This window comes from Nyctibius grandis, chromosome 15 (genome assembly GCF_013368605.1).
Source record: "Nyctibius grandis isolate bNycGra1 chromosome 15, bNycGra1.pri, whole genome shotgun sequence".
Classification (NCBI taxonomy): domain Eukaryota; kingdom Metazoa; phylum Chordata; class Aves; order Nyctibiiformes; family Nyctibiidae; genus Nyctibius; species Nyctibius grandis.
Genome location: NC_090672.1, coordinates 913,741 through 929,870, shown reverse-complemented (window position 1 = coordinate 929,870; position 16,130 = coordinate 913,741). Strand labels below are relative to the sequence as shown.

The 16,130-nt window shown below is 47.7% G+C and overlaps 1 protein-coding gene across 1 annotated transcript in view; it reads right to left on the bottom strand.

The window, feature by feature from the left end:
* Positions 1–16,130, bottom strand: part of MAP2K4 (mitogen-activated protein kinase kinase 4) — a 110,256-nt gene that overhangs the window by 59,458 nt on the left and 34,668 nt on the right. The window contains exon 2 of the mRNA XM_068413315.1: positions 4,765–4,867. Coding sequence (XP_068269416.1) covers positions 4,765–4,867 — 103 coding nt within the window. The remainder of the gene's footprint in view (positions 1–4,764; positions 4,868–16,130) is intronic.

The window sequence follows — 16,130 nt, the reverse complement described above, 5'->3', positions numbered from 1 at the left end:
GCTTACACATAGATAATTGAGTAATCTAATTTTGTTTGTGACCTAAATCCTACTTGGACACAGAATAGGTGAGGTAGAAGGTGGGATGCTTTTCAGTCAGTTGGAAAGAGCAATTGAAAAACAATGGGTTGGAAGTTTAAGAGCTCACCCTAACCATGGCTTGTGTCCTCCAGCCTCCACAATGTCTACTGCAGGGCAAACAAAGTTCGCATTTGTTAACCTGGTCTAAGTCAGACGTGCAGTCTGAACTAATGAGAACTGTGGTCTCAACTGAGAGCTGTCCACAGCCTCCACTGTTACCCAGCCTGCAGAGCACGACAATCACACACAGCCTTGCTGACTTTGACCAGGCGCAAGCAGAAGCATCCACTTCCCTGGGCAGGGGCATCAGTTGTCCATAAAACTCTTACATCTTCTCTAGACTGCATCCTTTCAAGTAAGAATTTTACTCTCCAACTACTCTCTGTAATTCAGGCTCTATTCTGCCTTTACCCTGTATAGGTCACATGTAAAATTACGTATATCACTGTGCTAGACACTCTACAGACGAGGCTGGGCAGCATGCCATACCTAGGGAAAAAAAAATCTCTCTTTGCACTTACAAAGTAGATTTCATGGTAGCGGTCACGGCTGAACTGAACAAGATGCACAACCTCCGTAGCTCCATCAGTCACACGCATTCACAGAACCAGAACAGACCTTCCTTCCAACCCCCTGCCTCGCTCCCTGCTGCTCAACACGTCATCCTGGGGCTCTGCCCACCTGCCCCATAGGATCTGTCCAGCAAAGCCATTCACGGCACCTTTTAGTTGTAATAAGGGATGTCGCAGCCCTCAGCATCACCACAAGGGGAGACTTCAGGGAGCCATAGCTCAAATTCCAGCAACTAGAAAAGTACCTCCAGTTTATAATCTCATTCAAAGCCTCCCTGAGTCAGTCTCCTAATTAAAGGTCACTTCAAAGCCCCCTGATTTTAACATGTTCTAATTCAGAAAATATTTAGGGCAAAACCCTAGCAGCCCTGGAGATGTAAGGTGGTTTTGCCAGTGGCTCCAGTCTGAGCAGGTGTAGCCTCTGCTTTGCTAGTCTCCTCCTTGCTTGGTTTCCTGGTCATCTGTGACAAAGGTGACCTTCTTCAAGACAACCCAACACAGCTGGTAGTGGATGTGCTGGGAAGCGGGAAGAAAGGAGGTGTCCTGGGCAGGGACTCTGGGTGCTGTGGGCTGTGCAGGGATGGGGCAGGAGCAACGGGACCATGTCACCCGCTGCCACTCAGCCACTGTCCTCACCAGCTCTCAGCTCCAAGGCCATCACAGAGATGGCACAGCAAAGCTCAGAGGTCCCGACCACTCACCGGCTCCTCCTGCTCTCACACATGGTCTCGCTTTCCTACATGCTGCTCTGTATCCTGGCCTGGCACCCAACCTCCTGCGCTCCCTGCGCACCCATGGCAGCACACTCACACACCCTGCAGGGATGCAGCCCCAGCCTGAGACCCAAACCATAGGACATGGCTCAAAAACATGGCAGATGGGAACGGAAAGACAAGGAGGGGCAGGAAAAAGATTTGGGAACCCGTGCCCCAACTTTCTGCATTCAGTAGTGTTTAATCTGTGCTCTCGCCCCTGGAAATACTCCAGGGCACAGCCCATGTAACAACAAAAAGCCGCTACCCATGAGAGCAGCGAAGCCCTGGCAACAGTCCCCAGGCAGAAGCACAGCAGGCGTGATGCTCGCTGGGCTACAGAGGGTATTCTGTGCCACGGGATGTAAGGCAACTGGGAAGCACTGGTCAGAGTCTTAATAACATCACGTTCTGCAACTGGGATTCCACAGCCTTTGAAATTATTCCTCCAGATAACACGTCGTTAAAAGCAAGGAACTAGCACGCGTGAATGGAGTCAGAAATAGCGCACAGATCAGCTGGGAAACCTCCTGTGGAAACTGCACCAAGTCCCCTCCAGCCGCATGTGCATCACCCCCGCTCACAGGAGCTAAACTCCACCCTGGCTTACGGTGATTCTTGAAACGGTTTCCTCCACATTCCCCAACTTCTTTTCCAATGCTCCCGGGGCCTCTCAGACCAAGAAACAAAGCCTAAAAAGGAAGCCAAACTCACACCTTGAGGGGTACGTGGGGGCCTTAGCGCTGAGGAGGAGCACGGCTACACCCAATATCCTGAAATTTCCAAGGCCACCTCTGGCACGACGTGCCTTCCCTCCTCAGCAGCGGTGTCTTTGCTCCGGTGATGCAGTTTACGCAGAGGTTTCCTCCCTCCTAACACACGCACAGGCACGAGGAGCCCCATTTCCTCCTTTGCTTTCTGTCTACATAGCAAGAAACCACAATCTTACCTGAACATCCACCAATCCAGTCTGATCAGTTCCCCGACCAAAACCTGTTAATCAAGCAAAATACAGCTAATAGGCAATTTACATCTCGTAGCAGCTGCAGGACACTGCTGGCTGCCTCCTCTCACACCTCAGCCAGAGCTCGGCGCAGGCAATGGGCATTTGACCACAAGACCCTCTGCCCTCCTGGAGGCAGGAGCAACAGGACACCTCCAGATCGGTGGATCCAAGTCACAGAAACCCAGATTTCGTGTGAGAAATTGACCTCTCTGTATCTTCAGATCCACCCATCTGGACCAAGAGGGTCTGCACAGGGAAACCCCCAGCAGCGTTGAGCCAGCACTCATTTCAGGAGGGCACCGAGGCCACTCTGCTCCATCAGGCTGAGGAAGAAAAGCGATTCAGTGACCAGAAACACACCTTGCATCGGGAACACGGCTGGGCCAGGAGGTCTGGAATATCCAATTCAAATCTGAACTCTAGAAAGGTTTCTAGACAACAGAGTGAAAAAGATTCCAGCCTCTCCAGGAAGCAGGTGAGAGATGCAGAGACATCACCGTGATGCACCAGCTGCAAGACAAACACTTAAGAGAAGCATGCAACCAGGAGATGTGAACGTTGCTTTTGAGGAACAGCACCCACTCCAGACAACACAAAGAACGTGAGGATGAATTAGCTGTATCCAAGCTTAGTCAGCCTCAACACAGGGAAAGCAATCCAACCAACAGCATCCACCTCTTTCAAAGAGAAATGGGTAGTACGGCTTGTAGCCTCCCGAGAAAGCTTTATCGCAGACACATCACCATCATTTCTGACACTTGAACAGCTATCATATCCAACCCAAAACACTTCCAAGCCCTCAGAACCAATTACACCATTAACCAGCCCAGGATCCAACCCCAGCCAACAACTGCAACTCCCACAGAGACAGAGCAGCGCCTTCTTAATGGACAATGTTGACAGTCACTTGTACATAGATGAAACTTAAGATGTCACCAACTAACAATGAAGCTCTTCTGTGCTAGACAGGAGCCAGTGTGACTTCCAGTGAATGTGAGACAGAAATCTGTGTAGATAAACACAGAAAAGTCAAATCCCTATAGATGGCTGATGGTGGGAACTTGCTAGCTGAGACTAAGTCCTTTACTTAATGGACATGGGGAGGTTTGAGAGAGGAAACAGTCCCCGATGGGGTTCTATAGAAAATTGTTACAAGGGTTTGATGATGTTGAGGGCGAGATACAAAGTGAATATACAAATGCTAGCTCTAGAGTGAGAATATTTCAGAGAGGAAAACAGAGAGAAGCAGAGAGGAGGACTTGCTGGAAAGGTCACTTGGGATGGAAAGAAGAATCATGTAAAGTACTCTATAAAATTTCTAGATGATGTAATTATTGTTGAGAACTCATCAGAAACATGTTTCTAACTTGATAAAGGCTTGCTTGAAAATCCCCAGCATCAAGAAGCTACCAGAAATAGGAACAGACCTCAGAGGGTCCATCCTGGGGAAGCAGAAGGCACTGAGCTCAAGGAGAGAGGCAGCAACATGCAGAGGCAAGCAGAAGCAGCCTATAACCAGGGACACCCCGGAGACTCCAGGCAGCAGAGGAAGCTACAGGTGCAGTTTCTGAGACTTGCCACTGACAAAACCCTTGAGACCTGACAGGGAACTTAGAGGGGAAAAAACTGGGGACACCTTTGCATGCTAGCTGCATTCTGCCACACCTAACAGGCTGTGGGTGCGTCACCCATCAATCCAGATTGGTGGATCTGAGGATACAAAGCTAATATTTTCTGTGACGATGTACTACTGTTAATTACTAGCGTCAGGAACAGCTCTGTGCCACACTTGCATTCAAACTTTGGACAGGGATACCCTGTAGCTAGCTATCTGAAAAACTCAGTGAGAGCTCATCACTGCATAACTCCCTGACATCTCCATGTTGGTATAATGACAGTCCTCAAACCTTTGTTTATTTTAGTGCTGGAAAAAAAAAACATCTATCACAGTTATGTCTTTCACAAGTAACACAGAAACAAGAACTTCACTCTAACGAAAAGTAATAAGCACTGAATAAAGAGACCGGAAAATGACAGTGAACAGGTCTGGAACTTCATTATAGGCATATCTTGCATTAGCAACTACAATTTTTCTCAATTTAATCAATTCTGGAAAGCAGTAGCTCCAGTGTAAAACAGGAAGATCCAAAATTTAACCTTTTTTTTTTTAATTCTGAGGGGAAAAAAACCCACAACCAAACAAATAAAAAAATTCTTCTATAGTGACTCAAACTGACAGATTTGAGCAACCTACAAATAACTGAAGTAATCAAATTGCATTAAAATAACACTGTGTGTTGGCTAAATAATTTCAAAGTTGTTCCACCAGTTGTGCCTTTGGCTTTATACTCACATGTGTGGATTTTGGAAAGGAACTCCAGAAGTGTTTAGAGTAAATCTTGCTGTGGACTTGAAAGGTGGATTTGCAAAATTTAACTTCAGCGCTTTGCGTTTACCTGGGAGACACGAACATAAAGTAAACTTTTTGTGAGCAACAAAATATTAAGAACATCTGAAAATAAACAGGAAAAGATAAAACATATTGTAAGAAAAGGAAAATGCATTTCACAAGAACATTAGCAAATTATAGCTTGTGTTAGGGACACAGGGATGGAGAAACGGGAGTCAGCTCTCACCCCAAGGTCTTCCCTTGTTTCATTCCGTCAGTCGCCAAAGCGAGGTGTCCAAAGCACCTCCTGTGACAGCTGGAATACCAGCACCAGCTGCCAGGGCTTATGGGGCACCTCCACACCAGGGCCCCGAGCACCCTCCAGGCACAACCACTCCTTTAAACAGATCCACGCTGGCAGGCTCAATGTCAGCCACGGCGGCAGAGGGGTGCGACCTGCTAAACGCTGCCTGGGCATGCCACCAGACCCAGGGTGGATGGTGCTGAGGAAGGGAAAGGGCACCTTGGGATGTCTTTTATGTACCACCCCAACCGTAGGAGGGCTGACGGGGTTCCTGACCCTCCTCAGCCTAACAGCATATGGAGATATTCAGGCTTGAGTGAGGATGGTGATCTGCTGCACGCTCCTTCTGCCAAGTGGGTCGCCAAGCAGAGAACAAAAGAAAATAAATAAATAGTAGGGTGGCAGTGGTCCTAGCCACCGCTCCAACCACTGGCTATGTATTTTTAATTGAAGTTGAGATGACCTGCTCGAGCAACAGCAGGACCAGTGACTACAAAGGGAGATGTCCCTTCCCAGCCCTCCCACCGGGCTGCAGAAGACCCTGTCTTGTTTCCGTTCAGCCGCAAGGAAATCTGCGCTCCTCTCCACCAAAGCATGCTGAAACAGGGGCCTCTTCCACCCCACCTTCCCCGGACCCTGCCACTGAACCCCCCCTCCCTCCAGGCTTCCCGGGCGATGTCTTAATGACTCACTGCTGCTCATCCCAGGAGGCACCGGCCACTGAAGCTGGCATGATACCTGGATTCCTCCAACAACCTTCCTTTGCCTGCACCCTAGAGCGGGTGTCGTATTCCCAGCCGTCTTACAGCCCTCCTGGGAAAAGCCAGAAGGCACCATCCTGCTCTGCAGTATTCCTCTACCTTGCACAAAGAGATGTTTTAGGTAACTCCAAGACCAAAAAAAAGAGAAAAAACTAGTTACAGGTCAAAGCACTTTAAAGCAATTTCAGGGCATGAAATATTACAAGGATCATAGAACCATTTAGGTTGGAAAAGACCTTTAAGATCAACAAATCCACCCATTAACCCAGCACTGCCAAGTCCACCACTAACCATGTCCCTCAGCACCACATTTACATGGCTGTTAAATCCCTCCAGGGATGGTGACTCCACCACTGCCCTGGGCAGCCTGTGCCAGTGCTTGATAACCCTTTCAGTGAAAATTGTCCCTGATCTCCAATCTAAACCTCCCCTGGCACAACTTGAGGCAGTTTCCTCTCATCCTATTACTTGTTACTTCAGAGAAGAAACCGACCCCCACCTCGCTACACCATCCTTTCAGGCAGTTGTAGGGAGTGATAAGGTCTCCCCTGAACCTCCTTTTCTCCAGATTAAACACCCCCAGTTCCCTCAGCCGCTCCTCATCACACTTGTGCTCCAGACCCTTCACCAGCTTCGCTGTCCTTCTTTGGACACGCTCCAGCACCTCAATGTCTTTCTTGTAGTGAGAGTTTCTAAGCTCAGGCTCTTGCAGCTCATGTGTCAAATGAACTGCAGAAGAATCACCTAAAAGAAGCCAAAGAACTCAGTTCACCCTTATACATGACCCAGAAACAAAGGAGGAGTTGAACAAAACCAAAAAAAAGGTGGCAAAATCAAAATGAGAGTCAATTTCTGCAGAACTTACCACCTCTCCACATCTTTGATGTCAATCATCCACAATGTCCTGACAGATCAGACATTTGCATGACCAACAAGAATATTCACAGAATCACAGAATGGTTTGGATTGGAAGATTTTCCCCTTCTAACAGCAATGTTTATACAACTTAGAACAGCATTGCTCTTTGAAGTGGCCCAACACTGAAAATGACACAATTAACTACAAACTCCTGTCAGAAAAATGTCCTCTTCTCAAAACCTGCTCCTATTCTTACTACCTGCAAACTTTTTACACCAAGTTTCCTCCTGTTTTCACACTGTGACAGAACATTTTTTATCACTGTTAAATGTCAGTCTATTGATTTCTATCTCAGTAGGTTTCCAAGAACAGTTCCAATGATGTCTATCCACCATCTAGAGATGGATTTTCTACAAATGCAACAAATACAGAAGCATAACCTGCCCCTGGGAAGCAAACAGGATGGTTTGCTTTTGCTCAGTCAATGAACAAGGAACATGACAGGGGAGAAATGGACATCCTGAGAAATACGAGGAATTTCCATTCAGCACAAGTCACGTGGAAACACGTTGTCCTGGTTTGGCCTAAACCAGGCCGATTTTCCTTTCAGTGATTTTTACTTTCAGCTAAGTCTCCTCTAAATAACTGCACTTTCTGAAACTAACTGCATGTTTTTGCAGACAGTGTCTGCTTCCAGGACTGATAACGCTCGAAGTTTGTAGTTATCGCTGAGGCACCGGTAGGGATGTTGTGCAGTAAGGCTCTTGCTGTACTTTTTTCTTAGAGAAACCAAGGTCACCGCTGAATTCCTCACTGCTTACAAGTGAAAAGCCGAAGGGGGGTCACAGCTGCAGCGGGGAGCAGACAGGGCAGGTGACCCAAAATTGACCAACGAGGGTATTCCATCCCATACACGTCATTCTCGGTATAAAGCGGGGGGGATCACGAGGGTCTCGCTCCTCTGGCGCCCTCTTGCTCTTTCTGCTATGGCTGGTGTCCAAGGAGGACTCCGACTGTTTTCCTGCTGCCCCCGATCCTGATCTGTGCATCCCTGAATCCAGCTCTCGACCGTCGCTAGGCCCAGCCTGGGCCTTCCCGGAGCCTGCCCTGCAGTGCCGGTGGTGACGTTGCCGACATCGGGGGAGCTCGATCTTGGTTTTGTATATATATTTGTATATATTTGATTATTCCAATATTATTATTATACTCTTTTTCATTATTATAGGTTTATTAAAACTGTTTTAACTTTCCAACCCGTAAGTCTCTCTCCCTTTTCCCTTTCCCTTTCCCTTCGGGTGGGGGGGGGGAGGGTTAACAGAGAGCGTCTGCTGCAGGTTTAATCGCCAGCCCAGCTTTAAACCGTGACACACGTACTGTAAATGAAGCAACACGCTAAAATGAACTAGAAGTCTGATGAGAGTCAAAGCAAGCTGTCTTCTCCAGCAGCCTTTCAAAAATCAAGTACTTCAGCTACGTACTCTACGAGTCTTGAGTTTCATCCCCAAAAAGACTTTTGACAGCTCCAAGACCCTATTCCTCACAGAAACGTCATTCAAAACTAACTAGAGGCAAAAGAGCCTCTTTAGATGTAAGAGTTTTGCTGGTGATTTTGCTATGCACAGATTTAATTCAGACCACCCTGTTCTATAATAAACAGGCCTGGTTTAACGTTGCTTGCGAAATTCACTAATGCCCTTATCACTATCGAGGCTGTGTGTTCAAAATGGTACAAAAATGTGCTGTAGAAATATCCACCTTACATAAATTAAACGTGCTTTAAAGGTTTTGTTAACTTTAATACATAATTCTAATCATTGGTTACTATAACATCTCCTTCTCTGAGAACTAGAAAAGTAAAGATTACTGGAGAAGCAACTTTGGAACTTATCGCTTGTTCATAAATCAGATTAATCCTCAAAACCACACCTGAAACTATAAAGGTTCTTGACTTAGAGTCTTCCCTGTTTTGACTAGTGGATTTGTTCAGCTGTATGTTAATGGTTACACTAAGTTCAGACTATATTTGAATGCAGGATGGCCTTGGCGCTGGCTGAGCTGAAGTGGTAAGGGAAGTATTTGCTTATGTTTTGAGGGAATCTAAACAGGATTGTATCCTAAGTTATGCTGCTGTCAGAGAAGAAAAAGACAGATAAAATGCCTTTCTGATTGCAAATAAGTTAATCTTCTATCCATAAGGGCAGCAATCCTTATTTCAAATTAGCCATGAAATGATGGTATTCTTGTTCTCAAATCCATTTTTAAAAGGATGTTGCTGTTTTAGCAACAGGCCACTGCACGGAGCTGAGGTAAGGGAGGATGTGATCCCTTGTGACCAGCTACTCCACTAATGCACATCCCTTCGCATTTCATAGACTGTAGCCAAAACAGACACTGTGAAGGGCGGCTGGGAAGCCTTGCCAAGCTCACGCTGGAGACCTGCCTACACAATGGCCACAGACGAAGAATTCAGGCTCATAGCATGCAGTTGTCTCTTGCTGCACTGGTAAATGGATGCTAGGTTAAGTATATCATTATTTATGTGCGCCTATCCATCACTAGGATTAATCCAAGCACTTGGCTCTGCAATTAGGCTCTCATCGCTCTTTTTGAGGCCTCTTTACCACAACCGCAGCCAACCAGTCTTCACACAAGAAGAAATAGCTATCTAGCAGATAACGTGCAGTCTGCAAGCATTCCTGCACAGTTATATTCTGTATTACTATTTTTACTTCATCTTTCTTCAAACCTCTGAGTCACCTTCTGTTGGAGAAAGTAATCCCATCTTCCTAGAATTTCCTCACCCCCATCCCTGCACACCACACCTCAACAACACTGCTAACGATGCTCAGGATACGCATAAGAAAATGCTCACTTTCCAAGCAGTAAGGTATTCAAAATGGCAGTAGTTGAATGGATTTTTTTCAAGGTTTCTGTCTTGCAGGGATACAAACTGATCCCTGCCAAAATGCCTTCCACTTGGTTCAAATCTGAAATATCAACCTCTTGTCATCAGTGTGAGTGTGACTGTCTTAGTGCAAAGCTGACTATTCGCTCTGGTCGGACGCTGAAGTCCCTCTGTTGTTTGTGGAGTAGTAATACACCAAGAACCAAGTCTATGCTCTATTTTCTTACTCTGGTATAACCAGAAGAAAAGGAATACAACCACAGGAAAATAAGTCATGGCAGCAAACAGCAGGGAGATGACCAAAGGATTTGCAATGAACTGCGCAACCTTTTTACGTCTCTCTGATAAAATTAAAACACGTCAACAAAGACAGAGAAAACGGGGAGGAAGGGATGTCAGGAGGTCAGATGGGTTGGGTCCATTTGGGAAGGGAGTTGAACGTTTGAGGTTATCTTCTTAAGAGAAAACTGCAAAATATCAGGTCTGATCTCTTCCAGGGCATCTCAAAGCAAAGCTAGTGACAACTCTCACCCGAGATAGAAAAAAACCCCAACAACACAGATCTCTCTGCTCTTCCAACAGCTCTTACTATCCAAATTGTTAGAACTTGTCTGCTAACAAAACGCTTGCTTTGATGTGGAGACAGCAGAAGAACATTTACCCGTGTTCAGAGCTGCAGCCTTGCAGCTGCTGACGTCCCGAACGTACCCAGGACGCACAGCTCATTATCTCTATTGCTGCTAGCACAGCGTTACCTTGCCACAGACCCTTCCAACCTCCAATCCTTCAGTTATACTGCCTTTCTTTCCAGTCTTGCTCATGGATGTACTCCAACATCAGCACGACTAATTTGGGAGTAAAGCAGGTTTCCAGCCTTGCCCTCAAGACAAACCATTTTTCAAGAAAAAACTCGTCAAATTTTGAAACAAAACGAACAGCTTCAGCAAACAGCACAGTTTATTTGGGAAGTCTGAATGAAAGAAGAGGCCTGGGGTTTGAGTTATTAGTTTTAAGAACTGTAACTATAGAAGCTCATTTTCAAGTATTTTCAGTATGTCTCTATGTTACCGACGTTTACTGCCCTTCAATGAAACCTTCAATTTAGTATAATCCAAGAGTCAGCATTCAAATTCCAGATGACGATTCCTTGCACTGCAGGAATGTGCTAAGCATGCTCATTTGTAGAAGTCAGCTCATTAGAAAGAGTATTTATCCATAATTCACCTACAGCCCCAAGTGTGCTTCCACTTAGGGAGTACACAAACATCCAAGCCCAGACCAGCCAGGACTCTGGAAGGGTCACTGGCCATTAACTTCATGAAATCTCTACACAGTAAAACAGTTGTACTAGACAAAATGTTAGCAAGACATCTCGGTGATTTAAGGCTGGGATGCGGCTCACAGTTGCACAGACGTTCCCCGTGCCAGCAGACACACACCTCTGCAACCTGCAATACATGATTTATGCTACAACCAACAGCATTTGCAACAGTTTCTATAAATACCTCCACTATGAAGCCTGGCTAAAGTAGGTTAGGCTTCGAGTGCAAGAAATTGCAACCAGATTAAGATTAGTTCCCTCAGACTGGAAACTTCCAGTAGTAAAGACCTGAGAACGAAGTCTCCAAAACCGCAAAAATACACCATTAACCTTTAGCATTTACTATCCCTGGTATCAGCCTGCATGGCAATACCATTCACATGAATAGCCATCAACAGAGTTAAAACTACCCGAGTCTTGGGAGCAGATCAGCTGTGGTAAAAGAGCTTAAACCTGTGCCTGGGCGAGCGTTGCGTGCTGAATGCACCAGCACGTGGCTGCACGGGCGCAGCGAGGTGCACGACCGTGCTCGTGCCAGGCTGTGAGAGAGGAGAGCGCCACACTAGTGTCACACAGCAGCTTTCCTCCCAAACCGGAGCTGGGGTCATTGCTCGCCGGAGAGCATTATTTAACACATCGCTCGTAGTCGCAGTCGAATGCCAAGCCTGCTGAAACACGGACAGAGAGAACCTGGAGGGTCCAGTTGTCCCAAGCACCTTCAACCGGACAGCGAGTGGGAGGTGCCGCCAGCCCAGATGTCTGTGGAAACGGGGCTGCTCCCAGAGCAGCGCTTCCTATCAGTCACAAACACTGCGAAGTGTTCACACTACCCGTGTCTGAGGCAGCCACGGTACAATCCTGCGGAGACCACACTGCTGCGGTCGTCAGAAGGAAATGGCGATGCTGCCCTGGGAAATTTATTGCGAGGCACCTGGAGCCCTTCCTGATGTAAAACAACAATAAATTATGCAAAGGGCCGTGCCAGGTGCTTTTTCATTATGAAACAGCACAGCAAGAACCATAAAATACATCGTAGGGAGGAGGACTGGGGACGGGTTTGGTTGATTTTATTTTTTGTTTTTTAATTTCAGGAGCCTGTACTTAGACTAAAAAGCAAAGAAAAAAAATCTGCCCTTGAGGCCTTTACTTAAGGTCAACGGAAAGGATTTAGTTTCTTTGGATAAAGCAACAAGTATGTTTCCATCATCCCTGTAGCTACTTTATGCCAGGAAAGTGGCAATGTCAATCACAGCCTGCATCCCACCGGCTCTGATAAACACCTTGGACCCAGCCCCCAAGGGCCCTACAGTCACGGATCGGGAAGAAGAGCAGGAACCAGACATCTGGGGGGGCTTTTTCCATTTTAAGGCACAATTATTTTGGGGGGACGAAGCAATTCCGTCCACCTTAGCATTACTATATTGGGTTTTTTAATTCTGAAGACAAAAGAGACCACAAGTGGATGCTGCTGAAGGCAAGAAAGTGCACTGGGAGGTAGGAATCGCTGTCCTTATGTCCATAGGGAAGGACAAGGAAAGCCCTCAGCCACCAAACCAGGAGGCATCTCCTGACACGGCAGCCCTGGATTTCCTAAGCGTAATTGCTGAGAACTCTCTAACAGAAAAGAAGTCCATGGGGCAGTGACTCACTGATGTCTCAGGTGGGATTAGCAGAGCAAATCTAGAATCATTTAAGCAAAATGTTCCCCAAGATGCGAACAGAAACGGGGCGAGTGTCTGACTCCTCCTCCTGCACACGTCTCCCTCTCTTGCCTCTTGTTTTCTCCCCAGGGCTGTCGCACATGAGGTTTTAAGCCCTTTGCTCATCAGGTTCACAGAATCACAGAATGTCAGGTATTGGAGGGGACCTCGAAAGATCATCTAGTCCAATCCCCCTGCCGGAGCAGGATTGCCTAGATCATGTCACACAGGAACGTGTCCAGGAGGGTTTTGAATGTCTCCAGAGAAGGAGACTCCACAACCTCTCTGGGCAGCCTGTGCCAGTGTTCAGTCACCCTCACCGTAAAGAAGTTTCTCCTCATTTATGTGGAACCTCCTGTGTTCCAGCTTGCACCCGTTGCCCCTTGTCCTGTCAAGGGATGTCACTGAGAAGAGCCTGGCTCCATCCTCTTGACACTTGCCCTTTACATATTTATAAACATTAATGAGGTCACCCCTCAGTCTCCTCTTCTCCAAGCTAAAGAGACCCAGCTCCCTCAGCCTCTCCTCATAAGGGAGATGTTCCACTCCCTTAATCATCTTCATGGCTCTGCGCTGGACTCTCTCTAGCAGTTCCCTGTCCTTCTTGAACTGAGGGGCACAGAACTGGACACAATATTCCAGATGCGGCCTCACCAGGGCAGAGTAGAGGGGGAGAAGAACCTCTCTCGACCTGCTAACCACACCCCTTCTAATACACCCCAGGATGCCATTGGCCTTCTTGGCCACAAGGGCACACTGCTGGCTCATGGTCATCCTGTTGTCCACTAGGACCCCCAGGTCCCTTTCCCCTACGCTGGTCTCCAACAGCTCTGCCCCCAACTTGTACTGGTACATGGGGTTGTTCTTGCCCAGATGCAGGACTCTACACTTGCCCTTGTTATAGTTCATTAAATTTCTCCCCGCCCAACTCTCCAGCCTGTCCAGGTCTCTCTGAATGGCTGCGCAGCCTTCCAGTGTGTCAGCCACTCCTCCCAGTTTGGTGTCATCGGCGAACTTGCTGACAGTGCACTCTATTCCCTCATCCAAGTCATTAATGAATATATTGAATAGAACTTGTCCCAGTACCGACCGTTGAGGGACTCCACTAGATACAGGCCTCCAACTGGACTCTGTCCCATTGACCACCACTCTCTGCCTTCTTTCCTTCAGCCAGTTCACAATCCACCTCACTACCCGATCATCCAGACCACACTTCCTCAGTTTAGCTGCGAGGATGCTGTGGGAGACTGTGTCAAATGCTTTACTGAAATCGAGATAGACACATCCACAGCTTTACCATCATCTATCTGAAGAAAAGGGGGAGTCAAAGGCGCGGCTCTTGGGTGCTGGGCGACGGTCCCAGAGTAACGACACAATCCCAATATGAGTATGGAAGTTCTCCGTTTAATGATTATACGTACAGGATATATATAGACTCTAAGCAGAGAGCACGCTGATCACGCACCAAAGCCCGCATTTCCATTGGTAAAGCCTTGCTGTCCACGCGTACTAGTAGCATATACGATTGGTCTATAGTTTTAGATACACGGAGCGATGAGCACCCCCTCCCCTTTTCCTGTTTCTCTTATCTGTTTGTTACAACTGCCAAGTTCTTGTTTTGTTGCATTTTTGCAGCGTTCAAGGAGCGTCCAAGGTGACTCGCTCCGGGCCTAACTCTTGCTCAGAGCCTGGATTGCTCAGACTGCTCAGAAGCATGAAATCATGCCCCCTCTCACTTAACCAAGCCTCCACATCTATCCACCGGGTTACGTCCTCATAAAAGGCTATCAAGTTGGTTGAGCATGACTTCCCCTTGGTGAAGCCATGCTGAGTGCCCCTAATGATCCCCCTATCCTTGATGTGCCTAGAGACAGCACCAAGGACAAGTTGTTCCATCACCTTTCCGGGCATGGAGGTGAGGCTGACCGGTCTATAGTTACCCGGGTCCTCCTTCTTGCCCTTTTTGAAGACTGGAGTGACATTCACTTTCCTCCAGTCCTCAGGCACCTCTCCCGTTGCCCACGACTTAGCAAAGATGATGGAGAGTGGCCTAGCAATGACTTCCGCCAGCTCCCTCAGCACCCGCGGGTGCACCCCATCAGGGCCCATGGATTTATGGACGTCCAGGTTGCTTAATTGGTCCCTGACCCAGCCCTCATCTACCAAGACAGATTCCTCCTCTATCCTGACTTCTTCTGGGGCCTCAGTGGTCCGGGGCTCCTCAGGACAGCCTCCAGCAGTATAGACAGAGGCAAAGAAGGCATTCAGTAACTCCGCCTTCTTTTTATCCTCTGTCTCCAGGGCCCCCACCTCATTCATCAGTGGGCCTACATTGCCTCTAGTGTTGGCTTTACCTGCAATGTATTTGAAGAAGCCCTTTCTGTTGTCCTTGACCTCTCTTGCAAGGTTTAATTCCAAGGAGGCCTTAGCTTTCCTAGTTGCCTCCCTACATCCTCTGACAACAGACTTATATTCCTCCCAAGTGGCCAGCCCCTCCTTCCATGACCTGTACACTCTCTTCTTCCACTTGAGTTTGCCCAGCAGTTCCCTGTTTACCCATGCAGGTCTCCTGGTACCCTTCCTTGACTTCCTACCTGCTGGGATGCTCTGATCTTGAGCTCGGAAGAAGCAGTCCTTGAACGCTAACCAACTATCTTGGGCCCCCTTACCTTCTAGTACCCTGTCCCATGGGATTTCCCCTAGCAATTGCTTGAAAAGGCCAAAGTTGGCCCTCCTGAAGTCCAGGGTTACAATTCTGCTAGCTATTCTGGTCCTGCCACATGAGATCCTGAACTCTACCATCTCATGGTCACTACAACCAAGGCTGCCCTCAACCTTCACCTCTTCAACCAGACCCTCCTTGTTAGCAAGAACAAGATCCAGCAGCGCTCCTCTCCTAGTTGGCTCATCCACCATTTGCATCAGAAAGTTATCATTAATGCACTGGAGGAACCTCCTGGACTGAGGATGGCTGGCTGAGTAGGCCTCCCAGCAAATATCAGGGTAGTTGAAATCCCCCACGACAACCAGGCCCTGTAATTGAGAGACTGCTCTCAGCTGCCTGTAGAAGGCCTCATCACCCTCCTCATCCTGATCCGGTGGCCTGTAATAGACACCCACAACAGTATCACCCCTGCCAGCCTGCCCCTTAATTCGCACCCACGAACTCTCAACTTGCTCCTGATCCACCCCTGGACAGAACTCAATACATTCTAGTTCTCACTCACATAAAGAGCAACTCCACCACCTCTCCTTTGTGGCCTGTCTTTCCTGAACAGGACATAGCCATCCATGACCACATTCCAGTCATGCGAGGCGTCCCACCAAGTCTCTGTAATTGCCTCTAGATCATAGCCCCCCGACCGAACACGGATTTCTAACTCCTCCTGCTTATTCCCCATGCTGCGCGCATTGGTGTACAGGCACTTCAGGGAGCGAGCTGAGCACACCCATTTCACCCCAGGTTGTCACCTGCTAGCTT